This window comes from Artibeus jamaicensis, unplaced genomic scaffold (assembly GCF_021234435.1).
Source record: "Artibeus jamaicensis isolate MK-2021 breed Jamaican fruit bat unplaced genomic scaffold, CSHL_Jam_final scaffold_1964, whole genome shotgun sequence".
Taxonomy (NCBI): Eukaryota; Metazoa; Chordata; class Mammalia; order Chiroptera; family Phyllostomidae; genus Artibeus; species Artibeus jamaicensis.
The window spans coordinates 36,082,878-36,105,586 of NW_026522030.1; the positions used below are offsets into that span (position 1 = coordinate 36,082,878).

Below are 22,709 nucleotides of genomic sequence, written 5' to 3' on the forward strand. Positions count from 1 at the left end.
CATCACTTCTATCTACAATATATATCTTTCTGTCTATTCACCTACTTTATGGAGGTGTGGTTTACATGGAAAAAGTTGTGTATATTTAATGCGAGTACAACTCACTGAGTCTGGGCATACACATACACACACCCATGAAATCACTATCCATCCAGGCCATAGACCTGTCTATCATCTCCCAAAGTTTCCTCCTGTCTCCTTTATTGTTACTATTTCCTAAACTAAAAAATTTTTTTGTTACAAGGACACTTACAGTATTACTTTCTTAGTACCTTTTAAGTATGCAATACAGTATTTTTAGCTCTAAGCACTGTGCTGTATGGTAGATGTCTAGAGCTTAGTTATCTTGCATAACGAAAACTTTGTGTCCCTTCGACTGTCCCCTCCCCATTTCCTCCTCACCCAGTCCCTGGCAACCACCATTCTACTCACTGCTTCCCCTGTTGCATTTAGAATAAAGAACTACATCATTGCCTGGTACATGCCCAGCTTTCTGTCCTCTGCCCCCTTGCTTCTTACTGTCTAGCCAGATTGCTTGTTCCCTGAATATGTAGAGCTCATTCATGCCTGTGGGCCTTTGGACTTGCTGTTCCCACTGCGTAGCTTCCTCTCCCGTCATACACATTTAGTGAGCACCTTCTGTCTACCAGTTACTGGGAGTAGCGTTTGCGCGAATGATATGTCTTGATTATATGAGAAGCTTGACATGCCGAATTGGTTTTTGAAAAGCTGTCTAGTTGTCTTCTCCCTGCCTGCTCCCCCGCCTTCCCCTGCTGCTTTGTAAGATTAAGATAGAAATGGTTTTCTGAAAAAATAGTTGGCCGTATGGTGTTATTTATTCGAGTTATTATAGGGGACAGTTTTGACACAATTTTTTTTACCTCTTTATTAAGGTCCTGTTAAGTGTTTTAGAAGGAAGAGAAAAGTAAAATGTAGTCTTTATAATTAATATGTCAATTAAAAACAATATTTTAAAGTTAGGCCTTTTAAAGGTATTAAACCCAGTTTTATCTCTATATCTAAGATATTTCACCAGTACACAACTCCAACACTGTTCAGGTCAAATATATGTATGTTAAAATATATGATTAATTAATTTAGTAAGTTTATGTTTGTATCATGGAGCTTAAGAATGTGAAAGTATGCCAGTTTTTCTGGTCTGAGGATTTTAATTTTTTGTCTTCCGTTTGGAATGTGTGTTTAAAATATTCTGCAGTGTCTGGTGTTCATTCTATTATATAAGTTGAATAAAAAATAACTCCGAAGATCTGAAAGACATTTTCATATTTATATAAATTTATGTTAATAAATATAATTATCTTCTCATTATTTGAAATACAAATAATTAAGTTGTATCTCAAGAGGCTTTATTTTTAACTTTTGGTCAAATTTAAATCTTTTTGACACTGAAGCTTATGACTGTAAATAGCTGATGTCCACTGCCTTTTCATTACTTTTTAAAATGGTCTTTTTTTTTTTTCTAACGCCAAGATTTCGGCCTCATGAGGATGGTGATCCTGAAAAGCCACGTGTTACTGCCGTGATTGACAGGCTCATTGCTTTTAAAAATAATGACCACGGAGCTTGGGTCAGAGGGGGAGACATCCTTGTTCGGAATTCAGCGTGGGTATTTGTACCAAATCATGTTCTGCCGATACTGATGTATTTCTGTTCTTATAGCTGCTTTGAAAAACCCAGTTAACTGAAAGTACAGGGGCGGTTTCTGCAACAATGTTATTATTGCGTATAGACAGGACAGGCTCTGAGGGAGCGTGCTAGTGGCAACAGACTAAAAGCTTGGAGTCGTCTCCTCTGACTGCTTATACTGGAACTGAACTTGTCTGGTGGCATGAAAGTTTTTTGATGAGATGGAACAGAAACTGGGAATTTAACTTTATATAACAAACGGGGTCTATGTCAGAGAACTCAATAAAGATTTTGTAACTACCTGGATTTTTTTTTTCATTTCTCTTGGAAACGCAAAGTTTTTCTGATGCTCTTTTATTGCCATTCAAAACAAAAGTTGTCAGTTGCACCTCAGTAAGTGTGTTGACTTACGTCTTCCCGTGACTCCAGGAAGCAAGCGTCTCACTTGTTTCCATTTGTATAATTTCAGGAGTCTGACGTATATCGAACTACGATTTGGTATTCAAGAGTCTAGAAAAACTTTTGCGGGGCTGGCATTGACATTAGCTTCTTGGCATTTCATCATCATCTCTGTCATTTATCATGCAAAAAATTGATATTATATTAAGTCAGAAGAAATAGCTTGGGCATTCATGCTGAAAAGCTTTGAAGAGACTACCATGATTGTTTTTAAAACTAATTATAAAAATAATAATTCCAGCTAATACTTAACATACTGCTTACTGTGTGCCAGGTATTTTTCTAAATGGTTGAAATTAATTAGTATGTGTAATGCTCTTAAATATCCTAGGATGAACTTTAAATTGTTATTTTAACTTATAGGTAAGAAAACTAAGGGAGAGTCAGGTTGAGTCATGAGCCCAAGGTCACATAGCTAGTAACTGGCAAAGCTGAGATGTGAACCAGGTGCCTTCACTGTGCGGTCTGTGCTTTTAGTTACTGGAAAGTGAAACTTATTTTTGTGGTCTTGGAGAGTAAACACTGGAACCTCCTGGATTTTATGACAACTAAATATTGAGAGAATACTTCTTACATGATGTGGTAAATTAAAATGTTCCCCATCTTTTTTTTCCTTTCAGATTTTCAGATAATGGAATAGGACTTACCTTTGCTAGGTTTGTATTTTTATACTTCTCTTATTTTAAAGCTGTAGGTAATGTGACCCTTAATTAAAAAAAATTTTTTTTTTTGGCTAACACACTGGAACGTTAGACCATTTATTAGCATTAAAGAAAATAGCACCCTCTTCCTGGTACCGCTAGAGGGCCGAAAGTACATTTTTAATGATAATTGAATTCACAGCAAAGTAATAAGTAATAGAGCTGGAATTCCACAGAAGAGTTGGTCCATCGTGTTTTTTTTGCTTAGAAGAAAACACGTGAGCATTGCATTAAAGATCTTAAAAAGTATGGGAATAAAGAGGAAGGAAGTAAACATTGGGGGGCACATTGAATATTTTCTTTCTTAGAAGTTGGTCAAATTTCTCAGTGGTCTTTTAAGAACTGAATTTTTTGTGTTATATATTATTTGCCTGATAAGTTATTCTTACTGACATCTTAAACATGCTTGTCATCTAATTGTTGTGTTCAGGGTGAGTTTATTTCCCTCATTTGCAGTGCTGTTGCTTGAGACTAAAGTAATCATTGCCACTCAGTTAAATTTCATTTGTTTAAATCAATTTACAGACCACTAATTTACAATACAATTAATTTGTATTAATTTAGAACAGGCAACATTTTCACAGTTTCAAAGCACTTTCTGATGACTCGATAATATATGTTCCTAAAAGTCATGGGCTGCTTCGAGAATTTTTAGCTATTTGAGTTATCGTGTGCCTTTGTTGGAGGATTGAAATAAATTTCCTAGAGTTGTGTGGCTAATGATTATTCTTATTTTAACAGTGATGGAAGTTTCCCAAGTGACGAAGGTTCTAGCCAGGAGGTATCTGAATCTCTCTTTGTTGGGGAGAGCAGGAATTACGGCTTTCTGGGTGGTCAGAACAAGTATGTAGGCACAGGTGGAATAGACCAGAAGCCTCGGACATTACCCAGGAATAGGTAAGCACTGCTTTACCAGTGGAGTGTTAAATTTAAACAATAAATGAAAACCTAATCCTTAATGGAAGTTTCTGTAATAATTCTGGATGATTTGTTCCCATTGTGACACTTATCTCACCTTATTATTATTATAACGGTTATTATTACTGTTACTATTTCTGTTATCCTTTGGAATTCCAGAGCATTAACTATTAAACACTTTATAGAGTTCATCAAAAATTTTATAACAAAGGAACCTGTCTCTCTCTTTTTTTCCATTCCTTACCTAAGACTTTTATAAGCTAATGAGTTTTTTTAAAATTCTTTCTCAAGCCACAGAAAGTTGCCAAACCATAAACTATGACATTAGGTCAGCTTTCCCTCAATTTGTGATGTTGGTTTTCAGAAATAGCCACTGGAAAAAGGAAATTACCTATTGAAAAGAGTCCTAGAAAATAAGGGGTGATAGATGCCAAGGCTGACTCGAAGCCTAACCACGGCTGTAAATGAACAGTGTTTCAGATGTTGAAGCGGACACGGACGGGCGTAGACGTTTGGCATGTTTTCTGTCAAAATAATCAAGAGTCATTAAAATAGCACTTAGCACTAGAAAGATTTTTCAGAGCTTTTAGGGAACTATTAACTAATTAATCCATCCTCAGTTCTGAGACACGGTTTATAGTTGTCCTCATTTTACTGGTGAGAAAACAAGGTGGAGAAAAACCAGTGTTCTAAAGGCCATGCATGGCTCAGAGCGAATCTTAGAATTTGTGAAGCATCAGTTCCCTTAGTTGTATGGACATTGGGCCAGGGTGGGTCAGGGGGATGGGGCAAGGAGACTGTAGCTTTGATTGAGGGCATGGGGGTTGGCGGAAGGGCCTTACTTCTGGCAGAGGGTGACCTATGCTTGGCCCCTGTCCCTTATGCTTGTCATTGGGGAAATATTAAATGTCATTATATGCTACACTCTGTGTAGAACTTCTGTGAGTAAGACCATGGAAGCTGGTAGGAAAGGAACTTCATGGAATTTTAATAGCTAGCATTTAGTAAATGCTTATGATGTATCCGGCCCTTTTCTAAATACTTTATTACTCACTTAATCCTCACAAAGCCCTGTGAGGTGGGTATTGCTATCGTCTGCCTTGTGAATAACTTAATAAAAGGAGCTGACGTGGGATTTAAACCCTGTTCCTTTGGCTTCACTTTTGTGCTTTTCACATTTTGGCTATAGCTGCCTCTTCTACAGTGTAGATTAAAGAAGAAATAACTGTATTGATTGGGGTATGGGCTGCAGTGTGATCCCAGCCACTTCAATTTCCTTCCTTTTATTTTGCATTGGCCTCCAGTTTTACTACAAAATGCTTATTGGTTCCTTGCTAAGGAGGATTTTCCAGAAACAGATTCCAATGGGTCAGTTGATCCAGTTTTATTTGACTGTGTCTGTACAACTTTTTCTGTGAAAGAGAACTATTTTGGGATAGATCATTAGAAGTACATGAAGATGCATAGGTTTTTTTTTTTAGCCAGGCCATTGGGTGTTTTTTCTAGCATATATTGTAAAACACTGCCAATTTGTAAACTAATTAGTTGCTATAGGAATCATCTTCAATGCCATCAGATAGTTGATAGGGGAGAAACCTAAGGGATATAGAATATGACGGGTTTTATACATTAATTCCGGTTCATAATATATGATTAAAGTGTTTGTATTTGCACAGAAAGGAGGAAGACGGATCAAACTAATCTCTAAATCTGGCTAGGCACAGTGAGCCTTCAGGAATTACACCTTTGTACTTTCGACTGTATCATTTTACCTTATTACTATCTTTTAGTGGCTCTTTGGAAGGCGCTTCTCTCAGTTTCAGCACAGATTCATCTTTTGTTCTCATGTTAGCAGTTTTGGAACCAAAACCAAAGTTATACGAGTTACCAAATAAAAGGTCTCAGCTGGTTAATTCAAGGAAGCAAAAGTCACCTCCTCAGAGGGGCTTCCTTTCTCTCCAAAATAGCGTCTTTCCTCTCCCTCCTAATGTATTACTGTGGTTTAACTGTCTCCATAGCACTTATCTGTCCTTATCCTTTGTTCTCCTGTTTATTGGCCCTTCACCATGTATATTTCAGTTGATTAGGTGTCTGGTCATGGTACCACTGTATTTTAGAATTGTGTTTTGTGGATACAGAGTATTCAACAGCATAAAACAGATAATGTAAGTGAAGTGGTATTCAGAGAACGGGCCCATGTGCATTAAACAAAATCTTGTATTTCAACAGGACCTTCCCAATTAGAGGCTTTCAGATTTATGACGGGCCCATTCATCTCACCAGGTGCACATTCAAAAAATATGTGCCAACCCCAGATAGGCACACCAGTGCTATTGGCTTCCTCATGAAGAACACCTGGCAGATAACCCCCAGAAATAACATCTCCCTTGTGAAGTTCGGTCCACATGTAAGTATCTCCTTACGGTTCCCCATGGTGACTGTGGGCGGAGAAGGAGGCATAGCACATTCCCAAAGACAGAGACGGAGACGAAGGGTTCATACCAAGTCTTTATGACTGGGGGGGGGGGCATGTAATACATGCCAAGGAAACTCGTAATTTCATTCACTCTGTCCCATCGAGTTCAAGGTGAGAATGGAAGTCCCGTGTGACCTGGGGTATTTTTTAACATTTAGGTAATAAAAAGAGAAATGACCTAAAATGATAACATGGGGAGAGGGATTGTAGAGTTTCATAAGAAAAGAGGACATGATTTTGGGGAATTTAGTGTACCGATCCATGAGGAGATTTGGGATCTGCGTGGAACTTTACTTGTCTGGTCTCTTCCGCTGGGGCACTACAGGATAAGAGGTTGGGAAAGGAGAGGGATACCTGCTGGTGGGAAACACGTTGTTTTTAGTGAAGGGCTTTACTCGCTTCTGGCAGAGGGCGACCTATGCTTGGCCCCTGTCCCTTGTGCTTGTCGTTGGGGAAATACCGAATGTCATTATGTGTTACACTCGGTGTAGAACTTCTGTGAGTAAGACCATGGAAGCTAGTGGGAAAGGAACTTCATGGAATTTTAATAGCTAGCATTTAGTAAATGCTTATGATATATCTGGCCCTGTTTTAAATATTTTATTATTCACACTAAGGCCATGCTTAGACTGTTTTAATTTGGGGCTCTAGTTATTTTTTCAGTAGGAGGGGAGAGTTATATGAATAAGTAACTAAAGCACTTGGAGAGAAATAATTAACTAGCTTGGGAGTTAAACTTAGATTTTTATTTAATTGAGGTATAATTTGATACAGGCAGATGCACAGATCTAAAGTGTAAAGTTTATGATTTTTAACAAATATGCATGACTGCTTAGTTCCCCGTCCCACAACCATTCTAATTTCTCTTACTACAGATCAGTTGTATCTGGAGAGCAGGTAATAGTTTTTAATTAGAAAAAAGGTAAACCACTGAAGATGAACTTTAACCTTTGTAAGTTGAATGCCATAAGGCTTTGGAAATTTTTTTCCTTCAAAACCATGTCATATTTAATGGAAAACTTTGGTTGACTGGGCACCTCAGTTGACAGCTATGAACTGAGACTCTGCACTGCTTTGATCTAAAGCAGTTGGAACGGACATGCAGCAGGATCCTTGCAGGAGACGCTGATTGGGCTGCAGCAGCCCGCATTTTGAGATGTCCCGGTTTCTCACTGCCCTCAGGTCTCTCTGAATGTCTTCTTTGGAAAGCCTGGCCCCTGGTTTGAAGATTGTGAGCTGGATGGTGATAAGAACTCCATATTCCATGACATTGATGGCTCTGTGACAGGATACAAGGACGCTTATGTGGGAAGAATTGACAACTACCTGATCCGCCATCCCAGCTGTGTAAATGTTACCAAGTGGAACGCAGTGGTCTGCAGCGGGAGCTACGCCCAGGTAGGCCGATGAGTCAGGATGCCCGCTTCCTTTCCAGTTTCTGACGTCCCTGCTTCTGTGAGGGCTGCTCTTCTGCTCTTCAGCATGATTGATACTTTCCAAAGCCTGATTTTATTTAGAAAAAAAGGGAAAAAATTCAATAGGAACCATGAGTTCATAGGATTGTATTTCAAGCTCCCCGACTCCAAACCAGTTCAACGAGTCAGATCTTGAGTCCAGGAGAGGCAAGATGATTTGCCCTTGGTTAAACATGGTTGGGATGGAGTTGGGGTGAGAACCGGTATTTCCTGAGTCTTAGGCCAGGGTTTCACCATGTTATAGTTCTGCCCCCAGAGAGGGAACTTTAGTCTTTGCTTTCAGGGACATCATCTGTATTAAATATGGGAGTCTGAATTTTGGGGCAGAATATCAGTATCACATGGGAAGTGAGGTGTTCTCAGAGACAGCTGGGGATGGAAATGAGTGGACAAGGAGGAATCCAAGGCAGTTCTTTGAATTATATTAGGATATACTATCTATTAACATGAAAATACAAATGGGATGGTATAGATTGGGAAATACCTCTTTAGAAACATTAAGCTACTGTGCATTTATTAATTGGATACTTGGTATGAGAGGATGGACTCGTTTGGAAGGTAGTATGTTAAGAGCACAGATGCTTGAGTCATACTCTCTGGGTTTGGCTTATTATTTCCTTAAATATGAGTTGAGCAAGTTAATGAACTGTTCTGTGACTATGCACAATGAGGATAATACTAGTTCCTCTCATACAAGGCTGTTGTGAAGAAAGAATGTATGGCTATATGTAAAACATTTAGCCCACAACCTGGCACATAGTGAGGTGTTTGCTGCGATTACTATTATTTGAGGACCAGAGCTCTAAGTTGTAATAATGATTTTAATAGTGATATTTGGATGGATGGAGAGGTTACAGACACGGGTACCAGTTGCCCAGAATGTTGAAGGGAGCAAAGTTTTATTTCCATATTTTATATAATTAAATGGTAAGATTTAATATTAAATCAAGGGAGAAAAGAAAAATAAAGGAAAAGAAGAATTAGAGCATGGGCAGGAGAATTAGGGAACTGCAAGGGATCTTCCAAGGGGAATTGGCCTCCAATAGTCCTAACGGCCTAAAGGCAGGAAAGAAGCCTTCCTTGTTGGTTTGCTGCTGAATGCTCTTATTTTTAAGGAGGGTTCTTGGGGAAGGACTAGTCTGTGATGAAGCCCCTTTGCCAAGCTCTGGCTGCTTTGCCTGTCAAGAGTGTGTTTGTGGGCTTCTGCATTTCAATTCCTTGAGCCTCTTCTGGTTTTTGACCACTGATGCCTTTTATATAGTGGAAGCTTCTTGGAGCAGAATTCTTTATTGCTTCTCTGATTTCTGGATCATGACTGCTAAATAATGTTATGATTCTTAAGTTAAAAAAAGAACTTTAAAATATTTTTATCTATCAACAAGACAAGGGACTTAATAAGGATAAAGACTGGAGAGATTTTGTGTTTTTTTAAAGTGTGTTTTTTGAAATATTAGCTTCTTTGTTGTGGGATTTCCCATTCCTATATATTTTATTCTTAATCATAATCATCTCTTAAAATTAGGTTGACTCATCAATACCTAGGAAGTGATAGAAATTCTAGAATTAAAATAACAAAAACAAAGTTTTTAGTCCTTTTGTAGCTGCAGTTTTATTGAAATTTCTTGCTATTTGTGTGTATTTAAAGGTGCATTCATGTATCTATCTTAAAATGATGTGTGCTCCCTAATGAGAACTTTCCCTTTTAAAATTATTACCAGTGGGTCTTTAAATTCTTTGGCTTATAATATGTTTGAGACTGTGAGCCAGACCCCTCTACCTTACAAACCAGGGCAGTAATTCTGGTTTTTTTAAGATGAAGATATTTCCCAGGAGGCTCTGGGAATACCAGGTCAGCAGGTTAGAAATCTTCTGAAAATTTGGAATTTGTGTTGGAAGCTCAGATCTGCAGCTGTTTCTTGTTGTTACTGAGCTAGTGGACGATACTATATGTTTTTAGGCCAAAGATAGAAGCAGATCTCAAGACATAACAAACATTATTTAGCTATTTGTAAGTTTATTTTAATGGAATGTCTGCTTTTTGATGACCAAAGGGATAAAAGAGCTCAGGAAGAAAGGTGGTAACATAAGGAGAATTAAGGTTACAGGTGCTACTTTAAAACCCTGTTGGATTTGGAAGAGGGCAGAATATATATATCTCCTACATTTATATACCTATTATATAAAACTATATGTAATTATACATAAACATATTTATATATTATATAAATCTATTTAAATAATATATACGATATACTCAATTATATATTAAATGTGTATTTGAATAAATATATTTATTTCAAAATATATATTTTTGGTCTCTTTTAAATCTTTAGGTGGTGTCAGTAGGGAAGAGTATCATGTTGAAGTAGTCACATGTGCATGAGAGTTAAGAAGGTTTTCTGTCTCAAAGGATGTATATATGAGGAATTAGTTATGGGCAAAACTGTAGAAATGACCGAAAGAGAAAAATAGAAGTATCATGGCTTAAATATGATATGCTGCAAATGTTTTAATACTTCTGGGGAGATCTGTTACAGGATACATATTTGTTTTAGAAAATTGTTCTGAGGTTTGTTCTTTGGAGGATGCATTTGGGGAAGGCTTTGTTTTGGCACAGCAAGGGGCTCAAGTGCCACTGGAATAAATTCAGGACTTTCAAATAAGTCTCAGTTTAATATGTTTTTCCAGTTTTTGCAGAGTGCTTTATAACCTCCCTTGTTTTTTGAAGGGGTGAAAAAATGACTTCTTGGGCTGATGTAGGTCATGGAAAAATTGAAAGCCAAAACTAGGGTATTTACATTATCCCTCTCTTGTTTTAGAGGAAAGTCTCTCAGATTTGAGTAGAGGGTATCGGTTTTCACATTAATTTACTAATTTCTTGTATGTGTATTCTTCAGTTGAGAGATTTCTCTGACAGGCTACATAAGCCACAGAGATTTTATACTCTGATGAATAAGCTGGCCCATTGTGGTGGAAGAGATGATGACGGTCTTGGCCAGCAGAACGCAGGGTCTGTTTTTACCATTTCAGTTTGAGCAGGCTTCGTTGTAAGTGTGGCTTATGATGAAGTTGGCTAGTACTCATTTAGTCTGGCACAGGTCACCGAATCTTTCTTTTGAAAGTAGAGACACGTGCATTTGTGCTGGAAATGTTTTTAGCTCTTTAATTTTTCATGCTCTTCCCCTTAATTCTTAATTCATTTCTTAAAGGTCTATGTGCAGACATGGAGCACTCAGAATCTGACTATGACCATCACACGAGATGAATATCCGTCCCACCCGATGGTGCTTCGGGGCATTAACCAGAAGGCTGCCTTCCCACAGTACCAGCCTGTGATCATGCTGGAGAAGGGGTACACCATCCACTGGAATGGGCCGGCGCCCAAGACTGTGTTTCTATACCTCATCAATTTCAACAAGTATGTTTCCATTGCTGCTGTTTCAACTAGTTAAGCAAGTAGGAATTTAGTGGAGAAAAATGATAAATAGCAATGCTGATTTCATCTGCTTCATTCCTCTCATAAGGAGGCTGTATATTTTATGTGGATGAGATTAAAAGATTACACAAATTGAATCTTTTCATTTTAAAAAGCATTTCTCTTTTTCTGTGGTCAAGTTTTTTGTATACAGAAAGCCATTTACCAGTAGGTTCTGATAGAGTCTGCTAAGCACTTTAATTCCCTTTTGCTGGGGTGGGAAGTTTTGCCTTTTTTTAAAAAAGATTTTTATTTATTTATTTTTAGAGAGGGGGGAAGGGAAGGAGAAAGAGAGGGAGAGAAACAGTAATGTATGATTGCCTCTCATATGCCCCCTACTGGAAACCCGGCCCACAACCCTGGCATGTGCCCTGGCATGTGGCCTCAAAACACCCTCAAAAAGGATGTTTTGAGGCCAGGTTTGGATTTGACAGAAGAGACAGTGCTGTGATTGATTAGAATGTCTGTCATGAGTAAGAGGTGCGAGGGTCGTGGCATGAATGCCAGGGATTTACCACTCCTGCCCGAAGGCATTTTCTGTCCCTTCTTGATTTCTCAATTGTCTGCCAAATAATATCACTTACAATCAAAGGCTCTATGTTTACATTAATTTATTTAAGTGTTTGTGCCAGAAAACAACACGTGAGAAAAGTACTTGTCCTCTAGGAGCTCACAGTATACAGGTTGAAAAAAACTTGAGAAAATCGATCAACCAATAAAATTTTTTCTTAATGGACAAAGGCTAGAGCAACTAATTCTGCCTAAGGGAGCTGGGCCAGGCTGTGCTGGGAAAGTGATACCAAGTGATCTGTCTTGTTACAAAAGCAACAGAGCTGGGGAAGGGCTAGTTCTGTTCAGGGCCTGATGGATGCAGTGTGATGGGAGCAGAGGGTGTGTCAGGGGAAGTGACAGGAGGTGAAACTAGAAAGGAAAGAGGGCACCCTTTCAAAAGGCAGAGTTAAATCAGTCCAGATCTGTATGGTGGCTGGCCCTAGTGACTCCATGAAACTGCTCAGATAAGAGGTGGACACAGAATGTGTAGGACGTCAGTTCTGAGCAAGTCGCTTCCCAGGACTGGTGAATGCCACAGTGGATGCTCTTATTCTGAGATGTGAGGTCCCTGACCCAAGCTCTCCACAGAACCATTACTGTTTCCCTATGACACTTGTTGCTGCTTTTCTGTGTCCCTGCTAGAGAGTTGCACCTCCACCTGCTGAGTCAATAAAGCCACAAGTGCCAGCACTCATCCTTCTCACTTCCTTTTCCCTCATCTCCCCTCTCATCAGTGACCAAACCTGGCTAGTTCTGTGTCTTCAATGCGGTCCCAATCTCTCCACTTCTTTCCACCCCCACTGTTTGTGGCTGAGTTTAGGTCACCATCATCATTTGTGTAGGTCCTGCTTGGTCTCCCCACCTCTAGTCCTTTGGCCACATTGTGTCCAGGGTGAGGTTTCTAAAAGCCAACCCGATGTTATCACTCCTGTCAGTGAGCTGCAGTGCAGTCAGTGAAAGAAGAAAGTGAGATCGGAGAGGACCGATGAGAAATATCAAAAAGTGATCACTAATCCAAAAACCTATATCTGGCAGGTTATGAATTTTAGGTGAGATATTACAATCAAATGGTATATAGGGTTCTGTCAGTGTCATGCCCTACTTTTGAATGGATACCAAGTAAAAACATTTTAAAGTGAAAAAAGGCAGAACCTAAAAGTTTCAAAAATCCACATGGCCTTGAAGTTCAGTCAAACTTTCCCTGTTTAATTAGCTGAAAGTTTGTAAAAATTACATCATGGGCAGAGGCAAGAGGAAGAGATGGACAATCTTATTTTTCCAAATGTAATATAATTATAGAGGGGTCATAGATTTTGTCATAGTGCCACTTCTGAAAATAACACTTTAAAAGTTATAAAAGCTGTACTTATTCATTCAACAAAATAAGGAAAATGCAGAAAAACATAAAGAAAATGGAAATAACCTATAATTCTCCTAAACAGGGTAAGGCATTATAAACATTTATAGTGTTCTCTCTCTCTACCCTCAAATGTTTTCTGAGCATGTAGATGTATCAAAATGTATTTAAGTATTCCCTTCCCCCATATAAATTTAGGTTGTTTTCGTCCTGCCCGCCCCTCCCTTTGCTATTATAAATATACCACAGCCCTGTCTGGTGTGGCTCAGTAGATAGAGTGCTGGCCTGCTAACTAAAAGGCCAACAGTTTGATCCCCAATCAGGGCAGGTGTCTGGGTTGCCGGCCAGGTCCCCCTTTGGGGGCATCGTGTGAGAGGCAAATGATCAATGTATCTCTCACACATTGATGTTTCTCTCCCTTTCTTTCTCCTTCCCTTCCCCTCTCTAAAAAGTAAATAAAGAACATTGTATTTTTTTTACTTTTTACATGTTGTTGTGGAGCATTTTTTCATATGTTTATGGGCCATCTGTATGTCCTCTTTGGAGAAGTGTATATTCAGGTACTTTGCCCATTTATTAATTGGATCGTCTTCCTGGTTTGGATTCGTATAAGTTCTTTATGTATTTTGGAGGTTAAACCTTTGTCCTATGTATCATTGGCAAATATATTCACCCTTTTCATTTTGAAGTTGGCTTCTTTAGCTGTGCAGACAGACACTTTGTAATTGATGTAGTTCCATTTGTTTATTTTCCCTTTATTTCCTTTGCCCTAGGGGATATATTGGCAAAAATATTGCTACATGGGATAACTGAAATATTATTGCCTATGTTTTCTGCTAGGACTTTTATGGTATCACAACTTATATTTAAGTTTTTATCAATTTTGAGTTTTTCTGGTATATGGTGTAAGTTTGTAGTCTAATTTCATTTTTTTGCATGAAAGTGTCCAGTTATCCCAACACCATTTATTGAAGAGGCTCTTTTTACTCCACTGTATGCTCATGCTCCCTTTGTTAAATATTAATTGACCCTAGAGACATGGGTTTATCTCTGGGCTCTCTATTCTGTTCCATTGACCTATGTGTCTGTCCTTAAGCCAGTACCAGGCTGTTTTGATTACAGTGGCCTTGTAGTATAGTTTGATGTCAGGTATTGTGATCTCTCCAACTTTGTTCTTGATTCCTCAAGACTGCTAGGGCTATGCAGGGTCTTTTTTTGGTTCCATGTAAACTTTTGAAATATTTGTTCTGGATCAGTGAATTATGCTATTGGTATTTTAATAAGAGTTGTGTTAAATATATAGATTGCTTTGGGTATTACAAACATTTTAATGATGTTAATTCTTGAATAGGGTATATGCTTTTATTTATTTGTATCTTCCTCAATTTCTTTCTTCAGTGTTCTATATTTTTGTGAGTACAGGTCTTTTACCTTCTTGGTTAAATTTATTCCTAGGTACTTCTTTTTTTTGCTGTTGTTGTTGCTATAGTAAATAGGATTTTTCTCTTAGTTTTTCTTTCTGGTATTTTGTTGTCAGTGTACAAAAATGCCATTGATTTCTGCATATTGACTTTGTATCCTGTTCCTTTGCTGAATTCACTTATTCTGCTGAGCAGCTTTTTGGCGGAGCTTATGGGGTTTTCTAGGTACACTAGCATGTCGTCTGCAAATGCCATCTTCCTCCTTTCCAATTTGGATGCCTTTTATTTCTTCTTGTCTGATCACTGTGGCTAGGACCTCCAGTACTTTGTTGAGTAAGAGTGCTGAAAGCAGACTGAAAGCAGACACTCTTGTCTTGTTCCTGATCTTAAGGGGAACACTCAGTTTTTACCCTCTTGAGTATGATATTGGCAGTAGGTTTTTTGTATATGGCTTTTATTATGTTGGGGCATGCTCCCTCTATTCCCACTTTGCTGAGTGTTTTGATCTTAATGGGTGCTGTACCTTATCACATGCTTTTTCTGCTTCTGTTGATGTGATTGTGCAATTTTTATCTTTTATTTTGTTTATGTGATGTACTACATTTATTGATTTGTGAATATCATACCATCCTTGCCTCCCTGGAATAAATCCCACTTGATTGAGGTGTATGATCTTTTGAATGTATTGTTGAATTTGGTTTGTTAGTTCTTTGTTGAGGATTTTAGCATCTATGTTCATCAGAGATACTATAATTTTCTCTCATTGTTTCTCTACCTGGTTTTGGGATTAATATAATACTGGCCTCATAAAAAGAGTTGGGGAGTCTTCTCTCTTCTTGAATAGTTTGAGAAGGATAGGTGTTAGTTCTTCTTTGAATGTTTGGTAAAATTCACCTGTGAAGCCAAGAACATTTTTTAAAGTACATTTTGGTCTCCATTTTTAATTATTCTTTAGTGGGATTAATGGGTGGAACCTATGTGAACAATTTTAAGGCCTTGTTATCTGTTGTTTAAAAAGTCTTTGGAATGAGCCCTGGCTGTTGTAGCTCAGTGGACTGAGCAGGGGCCTGCAAACCAAACAACTGTGGTTTGACTCCTAGTCAGGGCACATGCCTGGGTTGCAGGCCAGTTCCCAGCAGGGGACTCATGAGAGGCAACCATACACTGATATTTCTCTCCTTTTCTCCTTCTCTTCCCCTCTGAAGATAAATAAATAAAATTTAAAAAAATAAAAATTCTTTGGAATGATTTAATTTCTGGAAATGGATAGTGGTAATGTTTGCACAACCTTATGAATATACTTTGTACCAGTTAACTGTACAGTTAAAATGGCTAAAATGGTAAATTTTGTATTATGCATATTTTACCACAATTAAAATATACCCCCAAAAAACAAATGATAAAAAGGGGAAATATTTTAATGGTTTTAAAAGGTATTAATTTTATATCTAAGGATTTTAGGTAAGAAAAAAGACTGGCAGTTTGGTCCCATGCATCAAAAGCTTTACAAACATACATACCTTCATATTCAGATTTCACCATACTCAGTATTTATCCTAATGTAATAATAAAGATAAAAATTGATTTAAGAACAAAAAAATTCTTTGAAAAGATTTTACCAATGTATACTTCCACTGTCCGGCCACTCCAGCCATCTCACTTAATGGTATTATCTGCTGGAAGAGTCTAAGTCCATCTTACTTAACTTCTGCTCACATTCCTCCAAATCCTGTTGAAACCAGAAAGTTACTATAAGCCATGTGATTGTTGTAAATCTATTGATGGGAGAAATTTGGGTAACATTTAAAGGTGGATGATTCATTAGGTCGCAGGACTTCCATTGTTAGTGGCTCAACATGCAGCAGACATTTAAGGAGAAAAATCATGGCTGATATTTACATATGCTGTAATGCCCAAAGTATATTGGTTCAACTATGAACTCATTTTTAATTTTTCTCTCTTTGATAGGAATGACTGGATTCGAGTTGGCCTCTGCTATCCATCAAACACATTTTTTCAGATTAGTTTTGGCTTTTTACAGCGGCATAATGGCTCCTTATCCAAAATGGAAGATTATGAACCTGTGAATTCACTGGAAGAATTGCAGAAGAAGCAGTCTGAGAGGAAATTCTATTTTGACTCTGGCACGGGGTAATTCAGTGTAACTAGTGAATGAGAGTTGTTGCTATTTTTCTTTAATGGTGAAATTACTAGTTCTTCAGCCTAACTAAGAATAGGCTATGATGTGATGGCTCTTTAGACAAGCAGCTGATGTGGGTAATTCTCTGCTCATCCAGTATTACAGGCTTAGAGGACTAGAATGACTCATAATTATAGTTGGCAGTGGGAAGTGGGTGAAGATGTTTTTCATATGCCTATTAAAGCAATTTAGAGAGAAATTATCCTTGTCAATAAAGAACCAGTAGACCCAAATAAGTTAAATAAATTAAACTTATTTCTTTTCCATAACAACTCTTTTAGATGATTATTTACATATGATATAATTCATATCTCAGTGAAAGCTCTTTTTTTCTTTAAAGCTATCTCTCAAGTTGACCTTGAGTTGTAAAACAAAATCACTGTATAACCATGGCATGTTTGCTTTCAACTTTCTCTAGACTGCATCTTTCCACTTTTTAATTCTAATCCTGTTCACCTAGGGTCCTGTTGGCTTTGTCTGCTCTTATCCAGTTACAGTCTCTCAGCCTTTGGGTGATGGTAGGCTTGATCTCCTTACTCTTCCAGCAACTAGCATGCTCCTTAGCCGTTCCTTAAGCTGACATTCCACCTACACTCCATTGCCTAGGTACCATAGTAAAGATACTAATGAGATGCATTTCTTCTGAGAATTCATAGATCATTGAAGGATGTGGGTATTTAACGTAGGTAATCGGAGAGTGAAAAGTTTAAATGCTACAAGTCCTGTTGTGGGATATTTAGTGTACCTTTTGACATAGCCCAGAAGTTTGGCCGAAGGTAATTAGTGACATCCCAAGAGAGTGACACCAGAATGAATAGGAGGAGATGGGAAAAGAAATGGGTGAATCGTCCCATGAACAAGGTGGATGAATGCATGGAGGCATGGAAGGACGTGGCATGGCATGTTCGGGGGAAGACGGACGTTCAGGCTGGGGCGAGGGGGGTTCAGGCTTTAATGGGGGGAACAAGGTTGAGGGTTCAGTCAAGTGCCTTGTTAGGCTTTGAATATGATGCAATTTATTTGCCCTCCAGGGTCCCTCCAGCAGCCAATGTGATTAGCTTAAATCTTTTTTTCGTTAAATCATAGTTATCTTTGACTTTCAGTTGGTAATTAGACTCAAACTACTTGGACTTTTAATCTATACATGACAGAACTTCCATGTTCTCAGTTGATTTTTCACAAAAACAAATAGGACAACCAAATTTGTAAGGGCAGTCTGGTGATCACGAATTAATGATGAAATGTGTAAAAAGGTGGGGAATGTGTTATCATCTGGGTATTCCTAAGATCCTTCGTCCTTTGGGGTTATAATTCCTTTTAATTCTGTTCATTTTGATGACTTTAATTATACACCAAAAGGCCCGTGCTAATCAGGTTTGTGTCATTCCTTATATATATGTTAAAATTACTGGATGTTGGGACAATGGCTGATTTTTACCTCATAATTGCTACTTTGCATTGTTCATTGACCTCATATTAAAATGTGAGTTCTTGATCTTCAGTAATCAATCACATCTGCTCAACCTTGACTTCCTTTGCTTTAGTAGGACTAGGTTTGCTGAGTCCTGTTGGACTGCTGCCTGGAAGTTACTTCTCCATTCATCTTGGCAGTAGGAGGATAATTTGGAGTCCGTGGGACTGCTCATTTCATTTGATCTTGGCCAAAGTACAGACAGAAGGACCTCAGGCCCATCTGAGCTTAGTAAACATCACAGGAATTGATTTCAAACTATTTCTTACTCTAAGCCAAATGAATCACAGTTTCTGTTTTTATTTGAGTTTTGTGCTTTAAACTGAAACAATTTATAAACCCAAAAAAGAGAGGAACAAAGAAAGAAAGAATAAAGCATGCCAGTGCACCAAATTCTAAACTCAGCACAAAGAACTCAGTATAAAGTGTTCTTAGGAATTCTTGAGACAAGCCATATTCCGTCCTTTCAAATCACCTGTTGAATTAATTCAAACCAGAAATCAGCTTTGATATCTTCTACAACAGCTGACTTAGGTCACCACTAGACTTTCTACAGGAGTATTGAATTTGACTTAGGTGTGTACGAGGATAGAAAGGAAAGAGAAACAGTTGTATTAGCTTTGTAATTTATTTTTATTATAGGGAAAATTTAGTTTATTAGAGGAATATCCTTTTCGGCCATGAGTTAATTTGAGGAATGTTTTTTTTTGTGTGTAAGTTTTTGCGAGTCAGTCTAACACCCAGTGGGTTGCTTTCTGTTTTGTGTAGGTTGCTGTTCTTGTATCTCAAAGCCCAAGGCCACCGGGATGGCCACAGTTACTGTTCAACTCAGGGATGCGAAAGAGTCAGGGTCCAGGCAGCAACAGACTCAAAAGAGACCAGTAACTGCATGGCCAAAGCATATCCCCAGTATTACAGAAAGCCGTCGGCAATCAAGCAGCTGCCAGCCATGCTCTCGAAACCCTGTCAGGGCTGCGGGACCCGTCAGGTAAATAAGGATGAAATGTGGGCTGTGGCTGCGAGAAAAAGTCACGAGGTTCCTTGTAATAGGTGCACTTTATTTTTTGGGGAAACAGTTGTGTTGCCAGTTTATAAATATTGCATGGTTTCTCCTGAATAGTGGCCCATTCTAGAATGTAATACTCATAAGAATTAAATTTGTCCACATTACAATAAAAATACCTTCCCTCTGTGATGCATCAGTTTACCCTGGGTGACAGTGCATTTGTTGGGGGTTATTCTTTCTTTCACAGAGGTGATTCTGTTAGAGTCTTGTGTCTGGGTTTACATGTCAGTGATGTAGAAAAATACTTTGTTTTATTGGCAGTGTGAAATTTCTCTCCTGAAAATGCAACTTGCGGAAATTGTTTTCCTTTTTGAAGGCGGAAAGCCACTCTTAATTTGGAAGCCTCTGCTATTACATTTACCTGTAATTAAAAGTACAAACTAACCCTGGTTAGATGTGAAATGCTTCTCCTGACATATTTTTAAGTAGATGGACTTCTTTTGGTTCTTGAAGAAGCATGGCAATGAAAGTAAATCCAAAATATGACTTAAAATCAAAATCAGGCATGGGGTTCCAAAGGAAGTCAGATCAGTTCCAAGTGCAAGAGAAGTATAGACGTATTACTGCCTTAACTAATACTTAATCTTTGTATAAACAAATATGGGTCAAGGGAAATGGTTCTCCAAGTGTGGTGCCCTAACCAGCAGCAACAGCATCACCTGATGATTCTTGGACCCAGTACCAGTCTTACTAAACCAGAAATACTGGCGGTGGGGGATGGGGGGTGGCCAGCAGTCTGTGCTTTAAAAAGTCCCGCAGGGGGTTCTGATATATGTCTACATTGGAATTGCACTGGGCTAGATAATTTTTTAAAACTTATTTATTTATTTTTAGAGGGAGGTGAAGGGAAGGAGAGAGGGAGAGAAACATCCATGTGTGGTTGCCCTTCACGTGCCCCCAACTGGGGACCTGGCCCACAACCCAGGCATGTGCCCTGACTGGGAATTGAACTGGCAACCTTTTGCTCCATAGGCCCGTGCTCAATCCACTGAGCTACACCAGCCAGGGCTAGATAATTTTTTTAAAAGCAAGAGTTGCCACAGTAACGCATACTGCCTATTAATAGAGGAGGAAATCTCTAAATTTTATCCATTCTAAGTGATTTTAGAAAACCAAAATTCTTTCACTGCTTAGGTTCTTTATTTCTCATATTCCTCATTTGTTTCCGCCCACTGGAGGCATAGAGAGGGGAAGGAACATGGATTTATGCTTCCTGTTGTATGTGATGAGTATCCGCATGCAGCTGCCCATCGGTTATGTCTCATATCCCTGTGCCACCTCCATTCTCTAGTTCAACTAAAACCAAAATAGAAAACCAAAAAGCTGTGTACGTGAAGAAGTTTGTATGAGTTCTTGCCTATCCCATGCAATGTTTTGACAGTCAAAGTGACATTTTTAGTTGATTTTGTGGAGAAGGAAATGCTCCAGGCTAAATCATTAGCTGAGTTTGTTGAGAAAGTCCTTCATTACCGAGAAGACTTTATATAATTTATAATTATAATTATAATTAATATTATAACATAAAAATAATTTAATCATCATTGGCCTACCTTGTAAAATGATTCCATGCATTAATATTTAGCATTCTTTATTCTTTGTGCTTGAAGCATTGATTGCAATTCATTTTAAAAAATGCAATGATTACTGACTTTGTGCAGTTGCAAAGTATTTGAAGCATCTGGGGACATCTCTTTTACGTCCACACAGTACACATGCTCACTTAATGGTGGCTACCACCCCCACTGACTAGTACCGTTAAGTCATCATGGTTTGCACATGCACATTCCTGTCCACTCTTGGCTGCTGGGTTATGTTGATGTCATGCAAACCGTTCTCATAATATTAACAATGGCTGGACTTTTTCCTGACAGACCTTGTATACTAGGAGTAAGTAGGAAAAAATCACATGAATGTTTGACCCCAAACCTGAGACTTCAAAAAAAACCCATCCAGCTTTAGAATACTTAGTATCCTAATGATTAGTTGCCCTTGCAGTGAAGTTGCTAATATCAACTAGGACATATACTTTAGGTCTAAGAGCACCTGAAGAGTTTAGGTTCTCTTGTGTGAGAGTTAAGAGTGCTTTTGGATGATAAGAGAGCCTTTAGGAAGGAGGTAGGAGGTACGACTTGGAGGCTGGGAGTGAATTGGAAGAGAAGAAGGAAACAGGAAAGGACATTTTGGGGAGGAAACAGCATCTGCAAAGGCAGAGTGTCAGGAAAGGAGGTAAAGCGCTCGTGGGAAAAGGAGGGAACTGCCCTGTCTGTGAATGTGATGGGGCAGTGGGAAATAGGAGCCTGTGTGTATCAGGTGTGACTGGATTTATGTGATGCTTTGCAGGTCAGGCAGGGGGATTTAGACCTGGTGATGCACAAGGCTACTAACGGTTTTTAAACGTGTCATCTATACTTCTTTCCTTAGTCCTGGAGTGACTGAGTCCCAGTTCAGAATAACTGGTCTGAAAAGGATCTTTGAAAAGATTTGCATAAAATGTGTACAAATATGTAAATACAAAACACACTTATTTAGTCATTTGTAGAATTGATTTTTTTTTTTAAAGATTTTATTCATTCATCTCCAGAGGGGAAGGGAAGGAGAGAGGGAGAGAAACATCAATGTATGGTTGCCTTCGTGTCCCTGCCTGCGGGAACCTTCACCCTGGCATGGGAATTGAACCGCGATTGTCTGGTTCGCAGGCCCGTGCTCAATCCACTGAGCTACACCAGCCAGGGCTGTAGAATTGATTTTATTAACAAGATTACAATGATTTGAAACTGGTGTTGGTTCAGAAAATGAGGAACATGCCCTCCTCATATGAAACCTATATCGAGAATTCCAGGTCATGAAATAGGTGTAAAAACTTGAGAGGGGACAAAAACCCTACTCATTTGTTGTGGTTGAGTTTGTACTGAAGCACCCTCTTTGAGGAAAATGCAGTTGACATAATTATGGTACGTCTTTCCTCTTCAGATGGTATTCACTAGTGATCCTCATAAAAGCTACCTCCCTGTGCAATTCCAGTCGCCCAGTAAGGCAGAGACTCAGCGCGGAGACCGGTCGGTTATCTCTGTGAGTACCTTCTGGCTTTAGTTTCTCGCTTTTATGTTTCACAATGGTGACGGGATTATTTCTGGGAACAACCGCTTGTTTGTAATCATGTTTTTGGTTATTGGGGACAAGCCATACAATAGAGGTTTTTATACCTCCTAGACATTTATGTTTTTAGGTAAATATATTACAATTTTTTCAGCAGATTGTATTTATTGATAACTTTTAGGCAAATGTTAAACTGTTCACAGTACTTTTTATTCATTAACAGTGTAACAGATGACTCCAATTTCATTTCTAAAAAAGAAAAGGCATCTTTGGTTAAAAAATAATTGCCACAGGCAATCAAAATGTAGGAAACTGTATTTAACTTCGATTTTTGAAATTTAGAAGGAGCTTTCAAGTTGTTTGTTAAAAATGTCGAAAATGAGTTTTAAGTTTTT

The 22,709-nt window shown here is 38.4% G+C and overlaps 1 protein-coding gene across 2 annotated transcripts in view; it reads left to right on the plus strand.

Moving 5' to 3' along the window:
• The window catches only part of CEMIP2 (cell migration inducing hyaluronidase 2), a 73,047-nt gene that overhangs the window by 42,866 nt on the left and 7,472 nt on the right, over positions 1-22,709 (plus strand). For both annotated transcript variants that reach the window (XM_037155022.2, XM_037155021.2), the window contains exons 13-21: positions 1,492-1,623; positions 2,727-2,762; positions 3,549-3,704; positions 5,955-6,132; positions 7,384-7,599; positions 10,886-11,094; positions 16,450-16,632; positions 18,921-19,140; positions 22,189-22,287. In XM_037155022.2, the coding sequence (XP_037010917.2) occupies positions 1,492-1,623; positions 2,727-2,762; positions 3,549-3,704; positions 5,955-6,132; positions 7,384-7,599; positions 10,886-11,094; positions 16,450-16,632; positions 18,921-19,140; positions 22,189-22,287 (1,429 nt within the window). The remainder of the gene's footprint in view (positions 1-1,491; positions 1,624-2,726; positions 2,763-3,548; positions 3,705-5,954; positions 6,133-7,383; positions 7,600-10,885; positions 11,095-16,449; positions 16,633-18,920; positions 19,141-22,188; positions 22,288-22,709) is intronic.